General features: G+C 46.2%; 1 protein-coding gene across 3 annotated transcripts in view; it reads left to right on the top strand.

The window, feature by feature from the left end:
* NRXN3 (neurexin 3) overlaps positions 1-27,334 on the top strand; it is a 1,687,603-nt gene that overhangs the window by 32,361 nt on the left and 1,627,908 nt on the right. For 2 of the 3 annotated variants that reach the window (XM_065940340.1, XM_065940341.1), the window contains exons 2-3: positions 5,331-5,348; positions 23,761-23,790. In XM_065940340.1, coding sequence (XP_065796412.1) covers positions 5,331-5,348; positions 23,761-23,790 — 48 coding nt within the window. Of the gene's footprint in view, positions 1-5,330; positions 5,349-23,760; positions 23,791-26,650; positions 26,663-27,334 lie in introns of all 3 variants that reach the window. The other variant, XM_065940342.1, reaches the window with a different exon arrangement.

Here is a 27,334-nt window from a genome sequence, read left to right on the forward strand (position 1 = left end):
AGAATTGCCAAATTCCATCTTTGTTACTATATGGAGATCACTCACCTGATGATAAGGCCAGCATGGAAGAAAACAGTGTTCTTAACAGAGTAAGAGCATTAAAACAGAACCAGAGTCCAGTCCCAGCTCTGACTTTTTATCTGTAGTCGTGTACCTTAACTTCTCTGAGCCTCAATTTCCTCAAGTGTAAATGAAGATACCAATAATATCCATCTCAGTGAGTTGTATCAATTGAGATGATCCAGTCACCATTCAAAGCATATTGCAGAGCACATATTGTAGACCAGATCCTCGTTAAACACTTGGGACACAAGCAGTGAATGAAATAGATAATATAGCTCCCATGAAACTTGTATCCTAAGGGGGATATAAACAATGAAAACAGACCCACCCAGTGATGTCAAATAGTTGTTGTTTTCTGTTGCTCAGTTGTGTCCAACTCTTTGTGACCCCACGAGCTGCAGCCCACCAGGCTTCCCTGTCCTTCACTGTCTCCCTGAGTTTGCCTAAATTCATGTCCATTGAGTCAGTGATGTCATCCAACCATCTCATCCTCTGTCATCCCCTTCTCCTCCTGCCTTCAATCTCTCCCAGCATCAGGATCTTTTCCAGTGAGTCAGCTCATCGCATCAGGTGGCCAAAGTATTGGAGCTTCAGCTTCAGCATCAGTCTTTTCAATGAATATTCAGGGCTTATTTCCTTTGGGATTGAGTGATTCGATCTCCTTGCAGTCCAAGGGACTCTGAAGAGTCTTCTCCAGCACTCTAGTTCAAAAGCATCAATTCTTTGGCACTCAGCCAGTGATTAGTGCCATAAGAAAAAAGCAAAGCATAAATGGAAGAGGAGGCTTTCTATTTTAGAGAAGGTGGTTAAAGAATATCCTTCTAAGAAGTAACATTTGAACTGATATCTGAAGAAAGTGAGGAAGTCTTAGCCATGTCTGACAAAGACTATTCAGACAGGCAGAGGAATAACAAATTCATAGGCTGTAGGCAGGACCTCTTCAATTCATGTTAGTTACTTACGCTGTTTGACAAGGGCGCTGAAGCTCGGCCCCTGTAAATGGCACCTCCGTTCTCCAGCTTCTAAGCTCTAGCACTCACACTGACCTTAGTGCGTTCCAGGTGCTTGAGAAATAGTTGGGGGCGGGGGATCTTGATGAAAAGGATCCTGGTCCAGCCTGGGGCCATCGCTCTTTGGGCTGCCATGCTCAAACCAGGGATGGGCGAGGCACAGGAGAGGAAGGATTTGAAAGCCACTGCCTCCCTTCACTCACTCTCTCTGGCATTACAACCAGGGAAGAAATAAATGAGGTGATGCCCACCTGTACTGAGTGCCCCCACGGGCGCTTACTGCATATTCAACAATAATCTCAGCTACAAGCGCATATGCTCAGCATGATTATTCTAAAGTTCAAAGGAAACACTTTCCTGCAGTTTGGGGAGCTCCGGTTCTTGTAACCAGGTAGGGGAAAGAAAGGACCCTCCATCTGCTGCTGTTGCAGAAAATAGCTCGATGGTGGGGGGAGCCCTCCCACCTCACCTCTCATTTGGGCAAGATCATTTCAAGAGCAAAAGTCCAAGATTCCCCCACTTGCTGCTTTTATACCTCCCAACCCCCCACCCCACTCCCCTGGGGGAGCTTTGGGGAACATGGGGCAGGCTGCCCAGCCAGGTTCCTGGAGGCGTGGCCCAGCCAAACCTCTTGGGACCCCACCTGGTGAACTCTGCCTTGGGTCTGACCTATTTTCTAGGAGAGAAAATAGAATATAGATTTAAATGCAGTGGTGCTCTGGAAAACTACAGGCCCAGCAGTGTGAGGAAATAAAACAGTGGGAGGGAACCGAGGGGGTGCTGGCACCGGAGAGGATGCCACCTTTCCTAGAGCGAGCTCATCTGGTTGTCAACTGTCCTCTCTGCAGCCGTTTGCCCCCACTCCTTATCTACCAAAAAAAATTGAGATACACACGTTTGCATATATGTATGTTTCCTCTGATCCATCCTGGGGCCCCAAGTTGCTCCCTCACACACAGACTCCAGGCTGTGTACCCATAGCAGTGACAGATGGTGGTGCTTTGGTGATGATCACCTTGGAAGTGGGGTGGTCGCAAGGCATAGAATTTGACACCCCAGCTGGGTCCAAGGTCAGCCTTCCTTGCTGTGTGTCCACAGAAAAGTTTGCTTGAAAGATAAAATACCCTTGAAGGTAGTAGTATTACCTGCTGACACTGACTGAGGGCTTTCAACAGGCCAAGCACTGCTCTGAGCTGCTCATCACAATCCTGGGAGGTAGGAACTATTATCACACCCACTTTACAGATAAGGAACAAGCAGAAAGCTCTAACTGGCACAAAGTCCCTGCCACCCGAAGAGCCTGAGCCCGAATCCCAGTAATCCAGGTGTGAATCCCCTTTTCCCTCTGCTGATTCCTATGACCTGGCCTGAATGGCATGCCTACCCTTGGGTGGGGGTGGGGGTCATCTTTTACCAAACCACAGGGATTAAGGGTGGGAAACGAGGTTTCCCAGAAGACAGTTGGGACTTGTTACCAAAAGAAGGAGGAAAGGATGCTAGATGGACCATATAGCAGATGGATACTGTTGAGGTTCTAATCACCCCCTATTCCCCTCTCCCACCACCGCCCCTGCCTGCCCAAACCTTTGCTGTTTCATTCTGTTGGTCAGAATCGAATGCAGGAATTCAGGTTGCTCATTGCTTCTTGGAACAAGTGCCAGTGACAAGTGTCTCTCTTTTCTTCAAGTTGGACATATATTCTTAGGGCTGCCTCCAGTGTGGTGTCACAGCCAAGAACTGAGCTTGGACCCTGACCCCTCCTCCTCCCCCAGCTAAAGAGTTTTTTCTTGGTGGCCTTGTTGCTCCTCTTTTGCAAGAAGGGATGCTGTATTTTTTATGTGCAGGACTAGAAGTGGGCCGTATTAAGGTTTCACAAGGGAAAACAAAAGAAATAACAAAGGAATTTGTTTTGATCCCTGCTTCTTCTCACCTAGAATTTTTGAACTCCCCTTTGACCCACTTCTTGCTGGGGATTGGGAGGGAGGAAAGAGATCCAGGAGGGGAGGGCTGCAGCAAGGTCTTCATTCACAAGCATAAGAGCTGAACCCAAATCACTAAACAAAATACAATGTAATTCCTGTGGTCTCTTGATGTTTCCAGGGAGCCATCTGGTCAACCTTTTTGGGTAATTCTGTCCCTGGTAATTCAAAATGATAACAATCAGCGCAGTTAACATTTATGCAGTGTTTGCCTTGTCCTGAGTTAAGTGGTTTACAAGTATTTAATCTTTTTTAATTCTAGTAACACTTATATGAGGGAGGCTGTGTTATCTCCCCATTTTATAACTGAAGAAAACAACTCAGAAGTTCAATGATTGACCCAAGGTCATCGAGTGGGTCAGGATCTGAACTTGGACTATCTGTCTCCGTAATTTAGGATTGTAACTATGGTGCCCAAATAGGCAATTTAGTGTTGAATGAACTTTGGGGCTCCAAGATATCCTATCTCCCTTGGGTCTTGGTGTCCTCAGGGAGCATGTTTCCATGAATAACAGTGTTGACCCTTTCACCACCGAATTCTACCGTTTAATGAACGGGGTATTCTAGTGACCACTGTTCTGGGCAGTCCATCAGTCACAGTTAATGACCTTGCTTAGTTATTTATGCAGCATGGTTCCCTTCCCACCTCTTCTATTTTGCCTCTTCCTTCTTGCTGCTACTCCACCCCTAAATCTAACAACTCACCAGAAAACCTGGAAGGGGGTGTGGCTGAGGAATGATTCAGAGCTCTCTATAGTTTCATTGGGAATATACAGTCTTCAGGAAATGCAGAGCGTGGGCTGGAGAAATGCCCAGCTGTTGCTGTGGGTTAGGTCAGTGCCTGGATTTTCCTGGGGGCAAAAGCCCTAAAGAACCCGTTGCCCAAAGAACCTGCTGGAATTTAGCAAATCTGATTAGCCACAAGTTAGAGGTACATAGGATAACCTGCGACCCACTCGTAGGGTATCTGGGAGTCTCTCACCTCCTTCCCTGTGGCTTCAGGGGCTCACTTGAGCTTGCATACTGAATTGGAGTCACATGCACCCTGGAGGGACCTGGATTTCAATTGAATGAAGTCTGGATTGGGTGGGATTCACGGGATCCAGGGCCTCTCCTAGGATCTGTTCCCTGAACTAGCTGTGTGACCTTGGACAAGTCTCTCAACCTCTTTCCTCCTCCATCTTAATGAAAAAGAATTAAACTAGATAACACCTATGGATGTTCCAGACCCACCATTGTCAGTGATTCTAAGGGGAGTCACCCAGGATGGCCTGGATGGCCAGTGGTTTCCTGAAGTAGCCCCGTTGCTTCTCCTGAGCTGTAGGCTCTCTTACCAGGTCAGGTCTAGGGAATCTATTAACAACAAGGCTTTGGCTGCTCTGGGTTGGGCTTCCCCAGCATAATTCTGTTTTACATTTGAAGGGAGGAGGAGGAGATTGTGTTCATGGAGATGGTGGGTATGAACCCGTTCTTCATTTTTTGAAAGCTCATTGGTTTAATTCAAATGTCAACCTTCCCAGAGCTGGATGTTTATTTGTAGTTGTCAGAAGTGATTTCCAATGGCAATTCCTGTCATTAATGATGGGGTGAAAAGCAAGGAGAAAAATGAAAGGGAGAGGCAGAATTTCAATTTGTGTGGCAAATGACCTACTCACACGCGATTTCATGCACACACACCGCTGTCTGTGATGAAGAATGGTCACTGGGAATCCTGGGTCGGGAGGGAATTATAAATGTTTTGTGACCTTGTGTCCTTCAGTCGTGTGAGCTGAACGACGCTGCAACTTGCTCTTAATTCTTATACCTCTTCTCCTTTGTTCCTTGAGGGAGTGGTTTATCACTGTTTTTCTCTCTGTGCAGAAACCTTGCTTGACTTCTCATCCAGTGTTCTGCATCCGGAGGGGAGGAAAACTGCTCAGGTGTGGGTATGCAGAAATCAACCAGAATATTTTAACCAATATTCTTACAGGACCCTGGTCTGCTTGGCTCTTTGGAGCCCTATCTGATTCCCGGAGGACGTCTTTCCGGACAGATGTGAAGCTCAGCTCTCTTGATACATGCATAGTGGAAGGGGAGCTTGGTCCCTCGGCTTGCATGGGTGGTTTCTGGGTGAAGGTAGAACTGAATGCTCAGACTCTGAGCATCTTTGGGGTCTTGCATGAACTTGATAGTCATGCAAGGGCACATTGCATTGTGTGTGTGTGTTGCTAACACTCTTCTCCTTTTTCTCTCTCTTTCTCTCCTCTCTGTTTCCTTCCCTTTGAAAATGCTGCCACAGATGTCAGTCAAGGTCCAGGTGAGTCTTTGTGTTTGCACAGCTGCTGTGGAAATTTCCCCTCTGCCAGATTGTGCATGGTTTGACTCTGAGTGAGACCTTTTTCTAGGGACTCTACATAGAGCAAAAATCTAAATGCATTGCATTTTCATTGATTTAGGTTTATAAGACATGCCTTCAATTGATGAATTTGTATTGGCTTTGAAGAACCATTTTCAAACCAAAGGAATGTGGTTCCCTTGCTTATACAATTGCTATCTTCTGATTAATATTTCTGGGTGAAGAAAAGAAGTGGAAATTGAGCATTTTTTGAAAATATTGAAAAAAATATATTGTTAGAATATGTATTCTCCAATTTAGTAAGCATTTTTGCCTTGTCTTCAAAAATCTACTTATCTTTAAGTTACCATTTTATAGTTTCAAGTGGTTAAAAGTTGAAAATATGACATACTTAGCATGGAAAATATGATGTGGGTAAAAGAAGGTTTCTTTCTTTATATTCTAAGAAATGACTTTACTTTTCCACAATGGAAAAAGCAATATTTTTTCCTAATGGTTATATAACTAGTACATGTTCACTGTTTAAAAAAAAGGATGAATGAGTGAAAAGTAGAAGAAAGAATAATAGTTCTTGTCATTTTCGTCAATGGACAAATGAACATTCATCTAGAGTCCTAATTGTTAGTAATGTGTGTTTATAGACAGATGTATGGATACACACAAACATAGACTCATATGAGAGGAACAACAATTTATAGATAAATGGTTATTAGGTGACTTCTGGTGGTTTCCCACCATCCTAAATGGTATAGAACTCTGTGTTAGGAAGAATAACCCTACCAAATAAGAAGTGGGTATCATCTTTCTTAGGTATTTTCACATATATTTTCTTATTTAATCTTTTTAACATTTAATTCTCATAGCATCAATACAGGAGAAGTATTGTTAAATACATTTTAATGTGAAGGAAATACAGGGCCTGACAGGTTAAGCAGCTTGTCCAAGATCATAGGGCTTGTCAGAGGACTGGAGTTTGAACTTGGGGCTTTCAAACTGCAAAGCCATGCATACTCCATTGGAACACGCGGGGTCTCATCCCTGAATTTCTTCACTTGAAGATCTCGTAAGTATCTCCTAATAGGACTATCATTTATTTTTGCTCAGAGGTAATGTGACTTTATCTGTAGCACCCTTTCCAAAGGAATTTATCCTTTATTGATTTTGAATATGTAAAAATTCACCCAGACTTAAGTGGCGCTTCTGATCATTGATCTCTATGCCATCTTACACAACATAAAAGGATAATATTGTCATCCCTAGCAAATACATAGGGTTTCCCTGCCTCTGTTGTCTTCTGCCTGTCACCCACCTTTGGAAATAAGCAGAGTTTGAACCAGAGCACAGGACAGAATTTTCTAGGAAGATATCATTAACTTTATTCTATTTAGTAATATTTTAATTCAGTCACTCACTAACCTAGTATTTATCAAGATCCTACAATGTACCAGGCGCAGTTCTAGGCACTAGGGATGAAACAGTGAAAAAAAAAAGAAGATCATCCCTGTCCTCATAGATCTTTTACTATAGATAGAGGAAGACAAGGAACTAAAGGGCTTCCCTGGTAGCTCAGCTGGTAAAGAATCTGCCTGCAATGCAAGAGACCCCAGTTTGATTCCTGGGTCTGGAAGATCCCCTGGAGAATGGATAGGCTACCCACTCCAGTACTCATGGACTTCCCTGGTGGGTCAGACGGTAAAGAATCCACATGCAATGAAGGAAACCTGGATTCCATCCGTGGGTTGGGACGATCCCCTGAAGGAGGGTATGGCTACCCACTCCAGTATTCTTGCCTGGAGAATCCCCAGGATTCTCCACAAAGAGTCAGACACGCTGAGCGACTAAGGACAGCATAGCATGAGGAACTAAAAATATGTGTGTGTGTGTGTGTGTGTGTGTGTGTGTGTGCGTGCGTGTGTGTGCGTGCATGTATATATATTAGCATATCTGTTGCATCAGGTGGTGGGGAATGAGTGCTTTGGGAAAAAATGAAGCAGGTAAAAATGAAGTTGCTGATTTAAAGAGGGTGGTCCAGGGAGGTCGCTCTGCTAAGCTGATGTTTTCTAGGATACTTCAAATGAGGGAGTAAGCCCAACACCAACATTTTTTGAGTGCCACTTGGCTGAACCGCTTCTCTTCCTGGCTCACAGCAGAGATGACCCAGGGTCTTCACTTAGACCTGTGTGTCTTAGGTCCTGCATGGCCACTCCCACATCAGGTAATGCGTGGAGGCCAAACCCCAACCTGCATTTTGCCACGCCTGCACCCAGAGGGCAGCCTCTGACCCCGGGACACCTTTCCCCAATTCTCACAGAGGGTGCCACACTGGCCCTGGTGGGGTGAAACACCGTGGGCCCATTGGCGCCCCCTCCATCTCTCCAAAGGGGCAGAGGTCACCCGTGAGCCTACCTTAGAAATAGCAGCGATCGCTAGCACACCGCCGCACTATCTCAGCCTCACGGCCACTATCTCATCTTGTTCTCTTGATAACCCTCTGAGGCACATCGCCTGAACCCCGTTTTTCTGTTGAGGGGGTTGAGACCAGGAGGTGAAGTCCTGAGCTGAGTCCCCCGGCCAAGTGGGGGATTCCAGCCTAATTCTGACCCTTCTCCATTCTACCCTTGAAGTGTCAAGAGCTGATTGCCAGTTTTGCCTCCTTACTGACTGTTGGCCTTGTGTGTGTGTGGTTTCTGAGCCAGAAGCAAACCACTGGTCAAGAAACTTCGCTTGCAGCCCTTGAGGTGGCAGGAGGCAGCCTGCACTTCCCGGCCCTGGCTGAGGTCAGCGGGCCGCCTCCCGCCTCTCTGCGCGCCTGGCCAGGCAATCTGGAGCCAGTGGGGCTGTGGCTCTGAAACAAGAGGCCTTTAGTGGCTCTCTGATTTTATTTTTTTTTCCTCCTTCCCCTTAGGAAGACAAATTGGGGATTTTATGAGCTAATGTAACTGTTTACCCAGGGGCCGCTGGAAGACTATAAAGGGACAATTGATTAATTGATTAATTCTACATGATGAGGAGATTGGTTAGAAGTAACCCTCCTGTAAAATACAGCTGGAGAAGGGTCCTGGCACTGCTCCTAAGGTCCAGGAGACGGGCTGTGGACTCAGAGAGAGTGTCCTGGTAGGAGAAGGAGGCAGGTGGTATTCGGATGGACTTCCATATGGGAAAATGCACACCCCTCCTCCTAGTCCTTGGGAGGGAGGTTCAAGATAACGAAGTGGCAAGAGGCGCTTGCGGTGCGCTGACCTGAAGGAGGGGAGGGACCTGCAGCTCTGATGCCTGCCATACATTCTTTGGTTGACTCTTCACATCAGCCCCTCCGGCTCGGGGTCCACACTCCAGGAGAAGACGAGGAGACGCAGAGAGGTCCAGTAACTGCTCACAGTCGCCGGCTGCTAGGACCAATCAGGATCTCAGATCTGTCTCCAAAACCTGCGCCCTTTTTCTTTAAAAACTCTGGCATTTTCAAGGCAGAGATGTGTGCATCTCGGGCGTTTTTGCATTCCCACCTCTGCTCGGTGGTGCATGGACCATAAGAGGACCTCGGGAATATTTCTCGAGCAGAAAGTATGGCCACAAGCACCAGGGGCACTGTGGGTCTGCAGGGTGTTGAGACACGTCAGAGCTCCAAGGGCATCCTATATGAGGACTGCAACTCTCTCACTTTTCAGAGGAGGAGACGGAGGCCCAGGGAGGGTGACATCTCCGAGGCCACGTACCCCATCTGTGACCCTGAAGGGATTCCTATCAGATGCTGATCCAATGCGCCTGGCCAATAGGGTTTGTCTTTGGACTGCCCTCCCAGCTCTGCCAAACTCTCAACCCTCTCCCCACTTCCTGTTGTTCCAGAACTCTCTGCCAAGGGGAGAGGAAGTGCTTTGGAGGTGAGGAAGAGGACTGGGTGGACTGAGGACCTCGGAGGCAGGAAACAGGGCTGGGGCTTGTGGATGGGAGACCCGTTGCTTGAGTCCTCTCCCTCCCTGGGGCAGGTGGGGGGTACCGGGGGGAGTGGGCTGTTTATAGTGCTTCACCGACAGCATCTCTGCTCCGAAGGGATAATTTCTGTGGCTCAGCCTGCTGATTAGAGCTGGAATTTAAATGAATGACGGTGACCTTGTGGAAGCGCCCTAGTTATTCAGAGGCCTGATGAGGGAAATAGGCCTCTTGCCTCGGTCCATCAGAGCCCTGGCAGGTGTGGGGGGAGGGGCACCTGCCTGCCGGGGCCAGGGGGGCCTGGTCAGCTGTGGCCGGAAGCAGCTGACGGCTTTGCTCAGGCCTCCCTGTGTTTGCTCTTCGTCTCTGCCCCTCCTTGTCTTCCTCCCTGCGTTTAAGTCATCGCACTGCTGCCCTTGGAGAGGGGATCTGCTGACTTGTTCTGAACCCTGCCGTGTCTCCAGGGAGCCCCTTATCCAGCCTGAGGGATGCTGTTCGCAGAAGACAGTGCCTGACAGAGCTGACTGTGTTTATGGACACAGAGGGTTTGCTGTCAAAGCTGGCTGCTCCTAGAGGGGACCCGACCCATGGACCCAGTAGCATTAGCCTCACCCAGGAGCCTGTTAGAAGGCAGGATCTCAGGCCTCTCCCTAGGCCTGTACCTTTGACCAAGGCCCCTGAAGTCTGCCTATTAAAGCTGCAGAGACACTGACCTAAAATCCCTAGTCTCCTTGGGACCAACAGGGCCATATTTATTAAGGAAAGTGCAGTGCTCTTTGCTAAAGCCCTATTCCTGGTTTCATCTGCTGGGGACAGAGCAAAATATCCACTTTCTGGGTTGATAGGAACTAAGAAGAAGAAGATTAGGGAAAGAGAATGGACACTGATCCACCACGTGGGCTGCACGCATCACTGTTTGGGCCCTTCTCATGTATGTGAGGCAAGATAGCTACCTGCTTTCATATGGCCTTTGAGTTAAGGATGATTTTCCACTTTTTAAATAGTTGAAAGCAACCAGGAGAAGAAGAATTAGTGATGCAAAACTTTTATAAAATTCGAATGTCAGTGTTTACAAAGTTTTTTGGAACATAGGCCCACTTGTTCATTGCTGTATTGTCTGCAGCTGCTTTGCAAAAGCAGAAGGGAGCTGCTATGATGTAGACACAGCTCTCTGAGCTGCAGAGCCTAAAAGATTTACCATCTGGCCCTTTACAGAGGACGTTTGTTACCTCTGGCTTAGGGGGCATAGTCTTGGAGACAGAGGTAGGTTGACACCCTGCCTCTATTCCAGCACAGCATGGCCTGTTCAGGTAACTTTTCCTTTGTGGACCCTACATTCCTCGTCTGTAAAATGGGGACAATAAATACCTATATCTCATGGGACTATTATGAAGATTAAATAAGCTCAAGCAAGTCAAGTCTTTAGAACAGTGCCTGGCACAGAGTACGCAATGTATAAATTAGCTACTATTGTCAAGTTATCGCACTTGATCCTTTCCACATGTGTTTCCATTTTACAACTGAAAATACTTAGGCTCAGAGAAGTCTAAACCAAAATAAAACATTCTTCTGCCTGTGTCTGGGTGCCCCTCTCTGTTCGGAGGCATGCGTCTTCAGCTGTGTTGTTCATTCGCTCAGTCGTGTCTGACTCTCTGCGACCCCACGGAGTGCAGCACACCAGGCTTCCTGTCCTTCACCATCTCCAGAGTTCGCTCAAACTCACGTCCATTGAGTCAGTGATGCCATCCAACCATCTCGTCTGTAGACCCCTCTAAACTGCTGTCTTCTCATCTCACACTGTCTCACATCCATCCTATTCTTTATGTTTTCAGTAAAGAGGTCCCTCCAGCTTAGATCCCGGCCACCACTGCTTTCAAGTGAGGCCAAGACACCCAGTTAAGAGCGTGGAAAGGGGACTGATGTGTAGAGAGAGTCTGTCATGTGCCAGGCCTCCACCACTTCACAGATGAAGAACATTGGTCTTTAAAACATTGTATCCTTTGCCCCAGGCCAGAAGCAAGTATGGCAGGTATCAGGATTTAAATGCAGCCTGGGATCTCTGCTTTGTCGGTCTGACTCTCTTTGCCTCTCTCGCTTTCCCCAGGAGTTGTGTGGCCTTAGTAAATCATTAGCCTCTCTGGGTATCAGGCTTCTTTAAATCAAATGCCCTCTCATGCTTCTTCCATTCTGAGGATCTGTGATTAGGCCAGCTGACTGAGCCCCCGTGGGGAGAAGAAGGACTCAGGAAAATGCCATCTCTTCCGTTACCAAAGACTGGCGGTCCCCAACTCCAGTGTTACCCAGCATATTTTTTCTTTTCTTTCCTGTTCCTTTGGGCAACAGTCCCGTTTGCTTTTCTCTCTTATTTATTAGGAAAAACATCTGACACTTATCGAGCTTGTATTTTGAGCAGGGCACTTAAGTACTAAGTTTTCGTATCTCTCGGTTAATTCCTTTAGACGTGCCCAGGATTCTGTTGTTAGACCCACTTCACCCAAGAATAAACTGACTGTCAGGAATGCGAACTCATCAGCCCCACCCAGGGAAAAGTGGTGGAGCAGGATGCAAATGCTGATGTGTCTGGCTCTGGAGATGTCTCACATGGAGTTCCACCTAGAACATTCGCCCCACGAAGGTACACTCCCGTACTGTCTGGTCTCGGCCTAGGACAGTGCCAGCACACCTTAGCCGTGGATAAATGCTTTCCCAGTGAAGGTGCTCAAGAATCAGCTTTCGCTTTACCCCACGTCCCTTTGAAAGACAGGCTGCTTGTTATTGGGGCTCACCCTGAGACAGAAGGTAACTCAGCCTTCTGTGTTTATTCAGTGCCCATCTCTCGAGCTCTGCTCAGTGGAGGCTGCAGGCTGTAGGAAATCCAGCACTGCTGTGCGTAATTGGGTTGGAAAGGGGCCCTTGGCTGGGCTAACAGCGCTCAGCTCCCAGCCAATTGCCCGGCTGGGGCCCGGGAAGACCCCCTTGGCTCCCGTGGCCGTTCTTGATGAGTAAGTGTGAGTAAGGAGCCGCGTCCCAGCGTGCCTCCAGCTTCGGCTAACTCGAAGAAGCAGATCATGTGGCCCTGGTGCCTCTTTGTAGAGTCTTTTAAAATCGCCTCCTTTACTGTCGTGGCAAGTCAGACTCACCGGCATGCTGGCTGTGGGCCACTTTGTTTCTCTGTTCTGGGGGCAGGGTCAGAACTGGAAAAGGCCTGGAAGCGATCCTGTAGTCTCAGTGGGATAGCAGTGTCTCTGCCACGGGTGTGGGATGGATATTTGCTGTGCCAGTGATGAGGAGCCATTGGTGGCATTTAGGAGGAAGGGCCAATCAATGCTAAATGTGCTGCAATATATGGGAGAGTCTCACTTGAAGACTGTGCTGCTCAAAATGCCATTGGTGAGACCAAAGAGAAGCTATTCTAGACCAGTTCTTGGGTAGGAGAGAAAACAGAGGCCCCAGAACGTCTATGTAACTCAGCTGAGTCACCCAGCCTATATTTATGGCAGCCTCGGAGACCCTCTTATTCTGACGACCTGCCTCGAGAAGTCTAGAAAGGACTTGGGCTAAACTAGTCAGTGTGTGGGGCTGGGCCTCAGGAATTGGCAGCTGAGTGTTGAGGACAGTGGGTACCCTTGTGGGATCACTTAGCTGACCGTGACCACGGAGGCAGGCAGCTGAGGATGCTTGGACAGGCGGTCTGCTGGAGCTGCCGGCTTCCTGGAGAAGTGGTGTTGGCAAGAGACGGGAGGGTGGAGTGTGGAAGTGACAAGGCCTAGATATGCCAGTCTCCTGAATAGGACAGCAGTGGCTACAAGCTTTCCAGCCCTTCCCGTGTGCCATGAGCTCTGCGACGTGCTCTTTATATGTGGTTGTGTGTGATTATCACAGTGATCCTAAGATATTTTACATGTGAGCTGCAGATATTTTACAGGAAAAGGCACAGAATAGTTAACTTGCTTAGTATCCCAGTTAGCAAGAGACAGGGCTGGAGTTTAAATTCAGATTTTGGATTATTTAGAGTAACGGTAAACATGAAAACCACCCGGGGACTTCCCTGGGTGTCCAGTGGCTAGGACTCTGCACTCGCAGTGTGGAGGGTCCTGTTTCCATCTTTGGTCAGGGAACTGAGTCCCTGTAGCTAAGTAGTCCGCCGGCTGCAATGAAGACCCTGTGCAGCCAAATAAATAATAAAACATTTAAAAGAAAGTCACCTGGAAAGCTAATGAATGCGATCCAGTCTAACTGAAGTAAGACGTTTCTCCCAGGTGATCTGATAGGACCAAAGTTTGAAAACCATGTTTTCAAGGAAAGTGAAGGGACTTGAAAACATCAGTATTAACCACTATTGTATACCTCCCATAAATGAAGAGAAGTGAGGAGGTTTAGGAGATGGGAGAATGGGGTGAGTGATCCCCACTTTGCCTGAGTTCCCATGGCACCTTAGATCACGGAGCTAGTAGAGCCTGCCTCATAATACCCTGCTCAATAGCCAGCTGTTTCTTCTCCCCCACGTGTCCACATTGGCCACTGTGGGCTCTAGAAGGACAGGGAGAGGCATACTCTTGAGAACAGAGACTTATCCATGCCTGCTCCCCCACTACCTGGCATTCTGTATGCGCTCATGAACTTTGCTGTTAGAATCAGCATTTCAGACATGGAAAGGACCCAGAGTTGCTGAGCTCTCTGTGCACCTGATTTTTGATTCTCTTCCATATGAGATCGTTCAGACCTGAACCCCTGCAGTGACAAGAAACTCATTGCTCCTTTAGCCATTCCGTTCTAACAGCACTGAGTGTTCACAACCTCTTCTTTATTCTGAGTCACTGTAGCTTTCACCACCTGTATTGCTTCCAGCCTTTGGAGACACACAGAATGGATCTAATTACACTCCCAGTGTTTGAAGACAGGGCTTTTGTCTTTAAGGATTTTCTTTTGTAAAGGCCAAAACATCTCTAGTTTCTTTGGGCCTTCTCATACAAGGGTTTTAAGTTCTTTCATCCAGGTCATTGTTCTCTGAAAAATAACAGTTTTCTTTGCATCCTTGCCCATACCACATACAGGGTCATGGGCATGTTGCAACTGGTTCATGTTACATTGCTCCTTTTTTCTAGACTTCCTACATCTGTTAACGACCTGACTTTTATATAATGACTGTAGTATTAAATTGAACTTAACGTCACTGAGAACTTTTACTGTTTCATGTGTGCTGCTGCTAAGCCATTTTTTTCCCTTTTCTGTAGGTGTGCAATTGGTGTATTTGACTTAGACTTGGGGCCATGCTTTGATTTTGTCAAATTCATCCCTGGATTTTTAAAATCCAGCACACCGTGGCCTAGTTGGACACAGTTATTTCATTTAACATATCCGAAGTCCTTTCCAGCTTCATGTCACTCTTAATAAAGAGCTATTTTAGAGAAGTTTATAACATTTGGAGAGCAAGGACTTTCTCTTCTTTGGGAAGTCTTTTTCTAGAAGCCATAATTGCTGATGCTTTAACCCTAGCGGCTTCCTTGGTGGCTTAGATGGTAAAGCAGGAGACCCGGGTTTGATTCCTGGGTCAGGAAGATCCCCTGGAGAAGGAAATGGCAACCCACTCCAGTACTCTTGCCTGGAAAATCCCATGGACGGAGGAGCCTGGTAGGATACAGTCCATGGGGTTGCAAAGAGTCAGACATGACTGAGCGACTTCACTTTTAACCCTTAGGGTGACATGCTTGATTTTATCTCTCTTCCTTCCATGGTATTCATGAAAAAGAAGCCCCACCCCTCCTCGGTCACTGCCCGCCCCCAACCCTCCCAGATAGACTAGATTGGGAAGGTGCTGCCGGCGTTGGTGATGCCATACAGATGAGCCGGGGGTGACTCATGGATGCCTCTGAAGAAGTGTTTTCTGTTCAGGCCAGGCACCATGCTGTATGAACAAAGTTGGTCTGGAGGCAAACAGTGAGTGAGCCAGTTCAGTGACATCCTACACAGGGCTTAGTGGCGAGGATGGAACGTGGTGGCATCAGGGAAGGACTGACCCAGAGGCACCTGCACCGGAGAACTAGCAGTAGGTGTTCCTCTGGAAACCATCACCATCACCAGCCCAACTATCCACTTCGGCCCGAGCATTGTGCAAGGCTTGTGGAAGAGCCGACATCGTGAACGTAAATGGTTGGTCTTCCCAAACGTCAGCGTCAGTTGACGATTACTGTTGGGTGATTTGTCGAAGCCTCATTTCATGGCTACCTTTTTGGTTAGGGGTGGTGTTCTCTGGGTAGCAGTTTGAACCACTGAACATTGTCATTTTTGTAGGTCAAAACCAGTCAAATATCAGCAGTTTCATATGGTTCATCTCAGTAAGGAGTTGCTTGGCCTCTTCAGAGGTCATCTTGGTTCATAGAAACTCTACGGCTTGGAGTTGGAATAGTTGGTAGTTATCTTCTAAAGCCCCACTGTGACTCTCTTCTATGGCATTCTGGCAGGGGATGCTTCCCCTATCATTCCCCCCTCATCTTGCTGAATGTGCTTGCTCCTTTAACTTGCATGTGCAACTTTTAAAATGTTTGAAGGTGGCCCTCATGTCCTCATCTAGCTCTTTCCTGTTTGGGATGTACACAGGTGTTCTTCAACCATTCTGCGTGTGACATGCTTTTGGAACTCCTACCATCCGATTCTTCTCCCAGGGACCTTCCCGCCTCGTTGATGGCCCTCCTGATAATGGCACTGTTGTCTGAACCCAGACCCTACGTTTGGTAGTCAGTGCTGAGAAGAAGTGGAACTTGGGCCTTCTTTTTACTTGTGATCTTTTTGAGGGTTCGTGGGGAGTGTGGGAAGTTGTGCTTAAGGGCCACAATTTCTATTTACCCCCTTAAAATTAAATTTTGCTTTTGTCCACTCACATCTTTTGGACCCTGATTGTCAAGGCTAACAAATTAGGTGTTCCTTTCCACTTTGGTTCATTACAACATCCAGACAGCATGTCATGGATGTTCTCAGCCAAGTCATTTGTCAAAATGCTAAGCAGATCAAGGCTCTGCTGTAAGCCACTGGACAACCCCAGGTGGGACAAGGAAACTGAAGTCCACGATGAAGGTCACGACATGACGCAGGTCGGGGGAATTGCCTGGGGATGGCCTGGTCTGAGACAGGGCTGTGGAAGTGGGTGGAGTTTTCCTTCAGGCCCCGCCTCTTCCTTTGAGCTTCTTTCTCCTCTCCCCTGTTTCCTCCCTCCTGCCCGGGGTGCTAGACTTCCTCAGCCCGTGGCTGCACGTCTGCATCCTTCCTACTCACGTGTCCTTGTGCCAGTCCTGTCTCTGAAGAAAGGGCTTAAGCTTGGCTTCCCGATGGCCTCAGGAAGAAGGCAGCGCAGTGACCCAGGAGCCTGAGAGCAGTTTGTGTTCAGATTTGCATTTTAATGAGGGAAGTGGCTTAATGACCCCCAGAAAGGACCCAGGAAGGGAAGAGCGTCATATTTTAGTAGAAGCTGGGGATGGAGATTGAGGAGAGGGAGAGGGTGGCCAGTTATTTAAAACAGTTACCTGGGGGCTCTTTCAATCATGCTGTACCGGGATCATAAACGAAGTTGAATTCATGTCCAGTCGCTATTTTCTGGTCCTGAATTGTCCAAGATGTATCTTCTTGCTCCTCCACCGGCACTGAATTAAGACAGGGTAGGCTACCCCATGGACTGCAGCCTACAAGGCTCCTCCGTCCATGGGATTTTCCAGGCAAGAATACTGGAGTGGGTTGCCATTTCCTTCTCCAGGGCTAGTAGTTATCATAGTTATTATCCAGCCTGGAGAATGCATCTGCTGGTTTACCGTCCGCATTTCACTGCCTACAAGTAGTGGAATTTTGGCTCTAGGTCTTAGCTTCCTTACCTGTAAAATCCACATTACAGCAATGCCTTTCCCACAGAGAAGTATTTAATGACATGACGCTTAGCATGTCTGGTATATGTTAAACAGTCAGCAAATACTAGCCACTGTTATAATTCTGTCGTTTTACCAAGCTAACTGAATTTCCTCTCTTTTAAAGTCCTTAACATGCTACAATGTGTATTTTTTTCTTTCCCCTTCTCTCTTTTCCAAGTTCACGGTCGCTCCACAGACACGAGGGTCACTGGGGGCTTCTCCCTTTGTCAAGCCCCACCCCCTGCTACCTTCACCATCTCCTTAGCTCCTCCGGAAACATCGGGTGACTCTTTCCATCACCTTCTGATTTTATGTAATTACTCTTTTTAAAAGTCCTCGTCGCTTCATAAAAATTCAACATTGGCACTTGGCACTTACAGCAATTAGTGACATTTCATTTCTCCACTTCAGTATGGAAAAAGAGATGATATGTGTGGATTTTACAGGGGGAGAAAAGTTATCCTGCAAGTGAATGAGAGAGAAGTCTTGGCAGAGATAACTTGCTTTTTTTCCTTCCCGAATCTTTTCTCCTCCCCCATGAATGACTTCTTCCCTCCCCTGAAATACTTTCTCCAATTACTCAGCCAGAATGAAGGAAGGAAGGAGGATTAAAAACCATCAGAGGGGAGTGGGATATTACAGGTTTGAGGGGGAGACAGTATTAGCTTCAGTGATGGAGACCTTCCACTTCTGGCCTGCCTCCTGAACAGTGCATCTTCCTCGCCTGTTCCAGTAAATGGTCTCTATTCTCTATATTAGTCATTTTCATGACAGTCTTCATAATGGCCACAGCTGCTCACAGATGACTTTGCTTTTGTAGCCATTCCATTCTCCCCAGCTGCAACTACCTCCACAGGGATTTTCCCAAAAGGTGTAACATAGTTTAGAGGGCCATATGTGTGTTTTGCCTGTAATCTACATAGGATTTGCAGTTTGTTGTAAGGCACTTTCAGCTTTGTATGTCCTACCTATTGGCAATCTTATTCTCTTCTTGTTCTTGACCCCATGGACCATGACCCACGAGACTCCTCTGTCCATGGGCTTCTCCAGGCAAGAACACTGGAGTGGGTTGCCATGCCCTCCTCCAAGGGATCTTCCTGACCCAGGGATCGAACCCGTGTCTCCTGCATTGGCAGGCGAGTTCTTTACCACTCGTGCCACCTGGGAAGCCCGTGAACCACAGATAGACGGGCACAAGAAGGCGAAATAGACAGCACTAGAAATTGCCATGTCCTTCTCCAGGGAGAAAGAGTGAAAGATATCAGACATCTTCATGGGATCCAGAAGGGTCCCTGAGCCCAGCTAGGTAGCACTTAGACAGAATGTGACATCTAGCTAGAAGACATTTCAGTTGCTTTCTAATTTTTATAATTATTTTTTTTAAAGGCATTGTAGTTCCATAAGAACTCTGTATAGAAAATTCTCAATATTCTGACGATCAAAGGCTCATCCTAGCCCACTCCCTGTTTCCTGCCCTCCTTAGATGAAATTTTATGGAGTTGGCTTTCGGAGCTTTATTGAAGATCTGTTGAAATCCGGAACTGTTGGTGGGATTGTTTTGGGAAAACGTGGTGGTCCCCTTTGCTTCCCTGAGCCCCCTGTTCCAGCCCATGTCTTGTCTTTCAGCATCCCTTGAATATCAGGCTCGGATTAAATGCCAGGCTCCAAGTCCAGCTAGGTGCTAGTGCCAGGGCTGGATGTGTGGTCTGAGGGGCTGCGGCTGACCTTCTGTTTCCGAGATTAACAAGAAGCCCCCCTCCTCTTTTTCTCATCAGTCACACACATAACACACAGCTAGCATAGATTGCTTTCCTTCCTTGCTAATTATATCCTTCTCAGTGAAGCCTTTTTTTTTTTTTTCTGAGCATTATTTTTCTGTATCTACATTGGAAAGCCATATAGTCCCTTTTTCTTTTTGAATGTAAAATTTTACTTTAATGTTGGAATATGCATGAAAAAAAAAAAAAAGAAACTCTGGGATACTTTAATAATCCCCATCCCTCCCAGATTAAGACTCAGGGCTCTGGCCCCTTTTTATTTGAGGCTTCATTCACTTACATGGGCACAGACCCTTCGCTTCCAAGAAGGGGAGGTGATAGACTTTTACATTTGTCCTGACTCTCTTGCAGACCTTACTCCTGTAATGTTAAATGCACCTTAGACTTTTTGCTTCAGTGAGTCTGTTTCTTCAGCTTATCATGCCTAAAACAGAATTCATTATCACCCTCATTCCAGATCCATCTCCCAGCTCCATCCCACCTTCCTGTTTCTGACAGTGCCGTCTCTCAGTCTGCCATCCGTTCCTCCCCTGAATCATCTCATCGGTCACCCAAAGCCTGTTGAATCCTTTTCCCCTTTTCCTTCCTGCTGCCTCGACACTAATTTCGGCCCTCTGCCTATGACGGATCTCTGTGCCTCTGTCTTTTTTTCTCTCTAATCCATCCTGTCCACACCATTGCCAGTGCAGTCTTCCTCAACGTCATTTTCCCTAGGGCATTCTCCTGCCCATGAGCCCTCGGTGTCTCCCATCAGCTGCAAGATCAAGTCCTTTCTCTTTAACCTGGAAACTCCAGGCCTTCATACGATGGTCCTTAAGATCACCTTTCACTTCTTCCTTCTGTGAACCATTTGTATGTGTTCATTGTTATTTTTACAGCATCTGTTGCATACCTACCATGTGCCTGCCAGTATTCTAGGTGTTCCGGAAAGGCGACAGGAAAATCCTTACAAAAGCAATTAGTGGTCTTGGGAGCTAGTGGTGGTGCCTGGAATGTCCTTCATCACTCTCAATCCTAAACCATCTTCCAAAATGCATTTTAAATCCCACTTCCTCCAGAAACTCTTGCTGCATACCCAGGGCCCTCCTCACAGTCCTTACATATCTTATTGTCTGAATCAATCGTTTGACACTTACCTATCATTCATCCCTCATTCACTCACAAAATACATACTGAGCACCTACTGTGCTTCATGCTGTCTCACAAGTCAGTATATTTTTACAGCCTAAAAATAACAACAATAACTCTTATGTAGCCCTTAGCATGTACAGGTGCTGCTTTACATACATTCGCTTATTTAATCCTCAAACCAAGCTTTGGGTTTGGCGTGGTAATTATCCAAATTTTACAGATAGGAAGTCAAGGAACAGAGATGTTTAGCAACTTTCCTGGTGTCACAAACTAGAAAATAACGAAGGTGTGATTCAAATCTGAAGTCCTTGATCTTAACCCCTATCCTTCATTGTCAGGTACCACTATGTGTATATATGTCTATATATGACGTGTACGTGTGTGTAAGTATAAACACACCTGCACACACCTTCCCAGTTAGACTCTGAACTCTTAGAGGTTGGCAACTATGTACCACACTTGCTTGCGTCTCACCACCTTATGCAGTGTTTACACACAGTAGGTACTGGAGTCGTTTGTTTGATTGTCATTTCTTCCATTCACTTGGTGAGGACTTGAGGTCTTTTTACAGCAAGTAGGAGTGTTTGGGAGTGGAAGGAAGGGGAGAAACAGAATTTCGTAATAGACCTAAACTCTCTGAAATTCCTGGTTTCCAGTTCTTAACTCTGCAGTCTTCGGGTGCAGATTTGTATAAGAGGAGATACTTAATGTAAAAGCTCGTGAAAGTGGATTAAAATCCCCTTCTCAAAAAGCAAAATAAAACTCAAACCACGGGTAAATGTTTTCTCCCCCGTCTTGTACTGTTTCCTGTTACACTTCTGCCTGTTTTGCTTTGTTGCCTACAACTCATCAGGATCCCAGAGTTACATCCTGGCCTAATATTTCTAGTTCAGATTTTTTATAAGTTGAAAAATATGTACATTTTATTTGAATCACAAGACTGCAACTACATATGTAGCTTAATAAAACCTGATAAGTACATATTTAAATTTGAAAAACACAGGTGGTGGATATTTGAGTTTTAAAAGGATTCCTTCTTTTACCGAAGGATCCATTGTAGGATTCCATTAAATATCCAGTTCCTCTTAGTGCATTTATCACACAGTTTAATTTAACAAAATTTGATTTATATGTCACTCTAAAGGGGTAGCTCAAAAGTTCTAGTGAGCATGAGAATCCCTAGTACAACTTATTTAAAATTCAGATCCTTCCCCAACTCCTCCCTGAGATTCTAACTCATTTGGACTTGGGTGGGGTCCAGGAACGTCACTGTTAGTAAGTATCCCCAGGTGGGTGTTTAATGCAGGTGGTTAGTGAAATGTGCTCTGGGAAACACAGCTTTAAAGAAGCACATGTGGTACATAAATGGGGCTGAACTCCAGGGGCTTCTCCCGAGCTTTGAATACCCTCTCGCTATCAAGCGTCCCATTTCCTCTTCAATTGCAGGTGTAAAATATTGGTCCTTTCATTTTAAAAATATCCCCGTGGATACATGTATATGTATGGCTGAATCCCTTTGCTGTCCACTTAAGTCTATTAACATTGTTAGTCTGCTCTTCTGCTGCTGCTAAGTCACCTCAGTCGTGTCCGACCCTGTGCGACCGCAAAGACGGCGGCCCACCAGGCTCCCCCGTCCCTGGGATTCTCCAGGCAAGAGCACTGGAGTGGGTGGCCATTTCCTTCTCCAGTGCGTGAAAGTGAAAAGTGAAAGTGAAGTCACTCAGTCGTGTCCAACTCTTAGCGACCCCATGGACTGCAGCCCACCAGGCTCCTCTGTCCATGGGATTTTCCAGGCGACAGTACTGGAGTGGGTCCCATTGCCTTCTCCGTAATCTGCTCTACTTCAATATAAAATAAAAGGTTTAAATGGTAAACAAACAACAAAAGAAGTCCCATTTAACAGAATAAAAAATAAATAAAAATATCTCCCCTGGCTTTATTGAGATAATTGACATACAACATTGTGTAAACTTAACATATGAATTATGTTAATTAGATACACTTACATGTTGCAAACACCTTGATTTAATCACATAGTTACCATTTCTTTTTTATGGTGAAGACATTTAAGATCTACTCTCTAGCATTTATTCTTCAAGTGCATAATATAGTAGTATTGCCCTTTTATTTTTAACCCCCATCTTAGGGATCTCTTTAGGTCTTTCTTACTCGCATTTCTTAACAGTGACATCTCTCCTGTGAATTCACACACCTGCTCTCTTCCAATTCCTCCTTCCACATGCCCCAACTCTCTGCCTCAGACCGACCCTCTTAGTGTGCATGATCTGGATGCTGAAGGCTATGGCTTGGTCCAGAAACTCCAGGCATTTTATGAACAGTCACTTCTGCTAAGGTTTCTTAGTCAAATCTAGTGCCCTTTCTTCTTTATTATCCCCTCCCAAAAAAGACTAATAGTTAATTTTTTAAATAAAACATATTATGAGAATGACTTGCTTTGGCATGATTCCATTCCTCCATGAGTACTAATATTCCAGGCCTTGAGAAATGAATGTCAGAAATGTGCATTTAAAATATGTCTATAGTTTAATGAAATTTGTTGAAAAAATGCCTCCATGACATTTATGGCACATGGTGTATCTATGTATTTAATATATCGTTGATCTTTAAAATTCAGTTGCTTGACCCATATTTTGCCTCTGATTACTTTTCTAAATCTCTAGTAATCTCCAAAAACATTTAGAGATTTCCATATTTTAGAGATTTTTCTCCTTTATTAATCCCCTATATCCCTGAATTTTACTCTGGGGAAAGGATCTCCAAATATCTCCAGCAATAATAAAAGCAATGGAAGAGCAGATAGCCAGCACAGTTGGCTACTGGTTGGAAATCTTTTCTTTTAATAGGTTTATCAGGGCTTATGCTTCCCTTGAAGTAATGAGTTCTTAAGAGCCTTGTCTGACTTCTGTAAGAACATAGTGAGAGGTTGTGCTATTTATTGGGACTTTGTGTACCTTCTTTAATCCATTCAGTGCTTGGCTAGGCCTCTGTGATCAAACATGAGGGACTTCTAGGAAAAGTTGGTGCTGGAGGGAAGGGGTGTGGTCGTCACTGGGCGAAGGCCAGGATCATATGGAGATGTTTCAAGTTGTTTAACTCTTGAAAGCAGACACCCATGTGGTATGTTCAGTGTGGTTCAGTTTTTGTACAAAAGACTACCGTATCTAGGATGGACAATGTTGGATGGTAAACTCCGGATGTGAGATTACAACTGACTTTTTTCCCTTCTGAATTTTCCAAAGTTTCTACAGTGATCATGTATTACTTACTATTGCAAGCGATTTAGAAGAAAGAAAGAAACCTACTTTGCCCACATCTGGAGTCTCTTTCCCAAGGGACCTAATCTCTCGTAGATTTGTCTCAAATCCTACCTATTGCATAGATCAGTGGCTGTGTGGCCCGCAGGTTCAGCAAACAAAAGACTGTCTTTGAACTGGATGGCCCCCGATACCCTGCCCTGTCTCAGGGCTCGTTGCATGCTCCTGAGCACGTGTGGATGCCCCCACCACGCCTTCTGCTCGGGCATTAAGAGGCGATGGGCTTCCATGTGGGATTCTAACTTTGTCTTCTTTCTTTTCTCCTTCCCCTCCCCCGTCCCCCTTCTCTCCTCCCCTCTCCTCCTCCAAGGCCTCTCCCACCTCATGATGAGTGAACAAGGTAGGTGCTCTGGGCTCACGGTGCTGCAGCCGCCTGGATTGCTTGCCTTCGTGCCTCTGGCTGGTCGCTGAGAGCCCGCTTCATCCCTGGCAGGCCGCTTGCTGCCTGTCCCTCCTGCCAGGGGCCAGGCGGGGAGCCGGGCCATCCTGCAGTGGGGCGGGGTGGGGGGCACCTTTCCCATCGCATCTTGGTTCCCCCTGCCCCCCCATCACCCCCTTGGCTTCTCCATTCCACTCCACCATTTGTCATCCTGGGCGCTGGCCCTGCTGGGCTGCCTCCCAGAGAGAAGCATGAAACTAGCCATGACGGTGTCGATAATGGGGGTGAATGAAGCTAATTTCAGAGCACCAGAGCGGTTAACTTCTTCCCTAAGCCTCACGCTGGGGCCCCAGCTTGGGGGAGACACACTGGGCTTCTCTGAATTTCACTCTGAGTCAAGGTTTGATTTTTGTCTTCCCCTCCATCCTCCTGCCCATTGTAATGACTTTCAGCCCCAGCCATCCGCCCCCCACCTCCAGTGGTCAAAGGAAGCCCTTGGGGGTTTGACTGTTTTCAGTTTTGTATAAAAGCAAAAACCACTGAAAGAACATGCTAATGTCCCGATGTCAGGGTTCTAACTCATTATGCACCCTGAAGAAAACTGCGTATAAAGATTGTAAATTCCGCATCTGCAGCCTAAAATATTCAGTTATGCAGGGAATGAACTGTGCAGGAGATTCAGCTCAGCTAAGCACAGGGTGGGTTGTGAATGAAGCCTTTTCCTCCTAAATAAAAATTTTTCATATTATCAGCCTAAATCAGGATTCAAGAACTGAGCCTACTTCAATTTGTCTTTTTCGTCACTGTTCAATTGCTGCTATTGTGTTTCTCCTGCGTTTTGGGGTGATTGCAAGATTGGTCTACCTGGCCTGGCCCTGACACCGAAAGACTGTACTTTAATTTCTCTGTCTGTTTCTTTTCAAAATACACACGGGACTCAGAGCCTTTGTTCACGGACCAAAGAGAAGGGAAGGAGGTGTATTTCCATGTTCTGCTGTTTTTCTTGATCTTTTGAGGGGGTTGGGGGCAGCACTGAAGGGCAAATGCCCCCTCCCCGACACCCCCATTTTCTTACACAGGATTGATCAGACAGTGTGGCCATAAAGAGGAGTACATGATCAGATCAAGGAACCACCCAGGTCTGAGAGAAGTTTTGTCCACGTAGCTGTGGAGGTGGGCAATTGAGGGCATTTCTGACTTGATAAGGCAGGACAGGAGGAGGCACACTTTCCCAATAAAACTGTATCCTCTAGACCTGAGCCACGACCCGTGACATGGACATTGGACATTACAGTGAAGACAAGATCTTGTATAGAGCAGATGTCAAGGAACAGAGCTAGAGGGGGTCAGGTGAATTCTCCAGCATTAGATGGAGCCCTGCAATAGGCTGGGGTGAAGCCTCTCCATTCTCGTAGGTGAGTGAGGGAAGCTGTCTCCCCACAGCAGGTTACCATGAGGTGAGTATGAGCAAGGAGCGCTCTTTATGTCGACCTAGTATATCCGGATACTTTCAGAGAGTTACGCATATCTCTACAGAGTGCGATGACCCAAGCTTTGTGGATGCTAGAATTCGGTGGCCCCACTTTGATAACAAGTTGCACCTGAAAAAGCAGGTCCTCAGAGTCCCGATGAGAAGATGCTTCTACATTTTCTCGTCTACATTTCTCATCCTCCCACCCGCCCTTTAAGAGTTTTAACTTTTCTAGAGGCTTGGAGGTCTGAGGGTATTCATACGCTGGATGTCATAGCATAGAGTCTAGGTCGATGAGATAGGCTGGTGGTGACCTCTTTAATTTTGATTTATTTCAACCCACTGATGCAGCACAGGCATTTTGGAGGGCTAAATTCCAACCCTGGTGTGAAAAGTATCTGGAGAACCTCTATTGTGTACCTTCCTCACTTTTCCACCTACTATTCAACTTCTTGCCTAGCACTGAAGTATATAGGAGTAGACAATTCAGACACACCCATGGACGTGTGCTCTGGGGGCAGGGGTAAGTCAGGAAACTTCTAGAAAAAGAGTCTTTAGGCAATGACATAATGACAAACACGGGTATTGTAAATCCCTCTTTAGAGAGGTTTTCAAGAAAGGATGCGGAATTCTTCCAGGTGGTCAGTGCCACTAAGATTTTAAGGTGCAAGTTTTCAGTTTAATTTTTTTAAGAAGGTCCTTTGACCCCATCCCTCCCCCTCTCATTCTTTTCCATTTCCCACCCCTTGTCTGTTCTTGCCCTTGTGATGATTACATAAAAAGCCAGCACTCCCTTCCTTTTCCTTATTCCTTCAACGTGGAAGAAAGAGATTTCTGTCTGGTTCTCGCTGAATCTCCAGAATTTGTTTTTGATCCCTGTAAATATATGTGGAAATAATGTTGTGTGTGTACCACCTGAACATGTGCTTTTTACACTCTGGATCCTCATGACTCATATTAACGTTGAGAAAATACAGGAGAACTTCGCTTCTCTGAAACTTTGCCTAAACAATTTTACTTCGGTTAAGTGCGTACGATTTCACACACATGAGGCTACGCAGTGCTTTTGCATGCAGACTTGGTCATGTTTCTGAGGATGGGACTGAGAGGAGGCTAATGGGAAAAAGCTTAAACACGTGTCGGTCACACTGTTTAAGCTTCACCTCGTGCATTTGTCTTGTGCTGCCTTCTCAAGGTACTGCTGGGGCCATTGCTGTGGTGGGTTTTGTTGTGTGTGTTACATTTCTTTGTGTGTCTGATGTTTTACTCTCCCTGCTCTCTCTCTCTCTCTTGCCGCCTCCGTGGTGGACACCATGCTTCCTCTACTTAATTGGACCTTCATTTCTGTAGGTAGAAGTAAAGGTAGAGATCATTTTGTTTTTATCGTTGTAACTATCAATTTGCCTTCTGAAATATTCATACATCCACGGGAAATTGTTGATTCTGATGAATACAGTCCAGATTATAATGGTGTTTTTAACAACAACTACAAAAAAAAAAAAAAAAAAATCCTGGGCTCTCCTTTTCCTTCAAAGTATTTCATGCTTGATGGTTGGGGATTGCTCTGAGCTGGCCTGCCTTCCTCTAAATCCAGAATGAGCCGTCCCATTATGGTGTGCTGTTTCTATCTGCTTCTGCTTGTGCACTGTGGGGAAGATATGTTTTCTTAACTCAGAGTATTCTAAGATCCCGCCAGTAAACGTACTGAGGACACAAGGAAGATGCGAAATGACCTGCCAGTGTTTCCATGACCTGGGAATAACTGAATTCAGGGTGATAGATGAGAATGGGGAGAGGATTGGTGAATGACTGGAAATTGTGTAAAATTTGAAATTTGGGGAGTATCTGTGGCTCTTTTATCTCCTGTATTTTGGGGGGGATAAAAGTTTTCTGACTGGGTGTGATGAGCTAAGAATGGTGGGACTAGGGGTGTGGAAGAACACAGGAATCCATTGACAGTGGATCCAGTGATAATCCATGACATCATGAGGAGAAAGTGGAGAGACAACACTGGATTTTAACTTAGCAAGTCCA

Source organism: Muntiacus reevesi, chromosome 7 (assembly GCF_963930625.1).
Source record: "Muntiacus reevesi chromosome 7, mMunRee1.1, whole genome shotgun sequence".
NCBI lineage: Eukaryota > Metazoa > Chordata > Mammalia > Artiodactyla > Cervidae > Muntiacus > Muntiacus reevesi.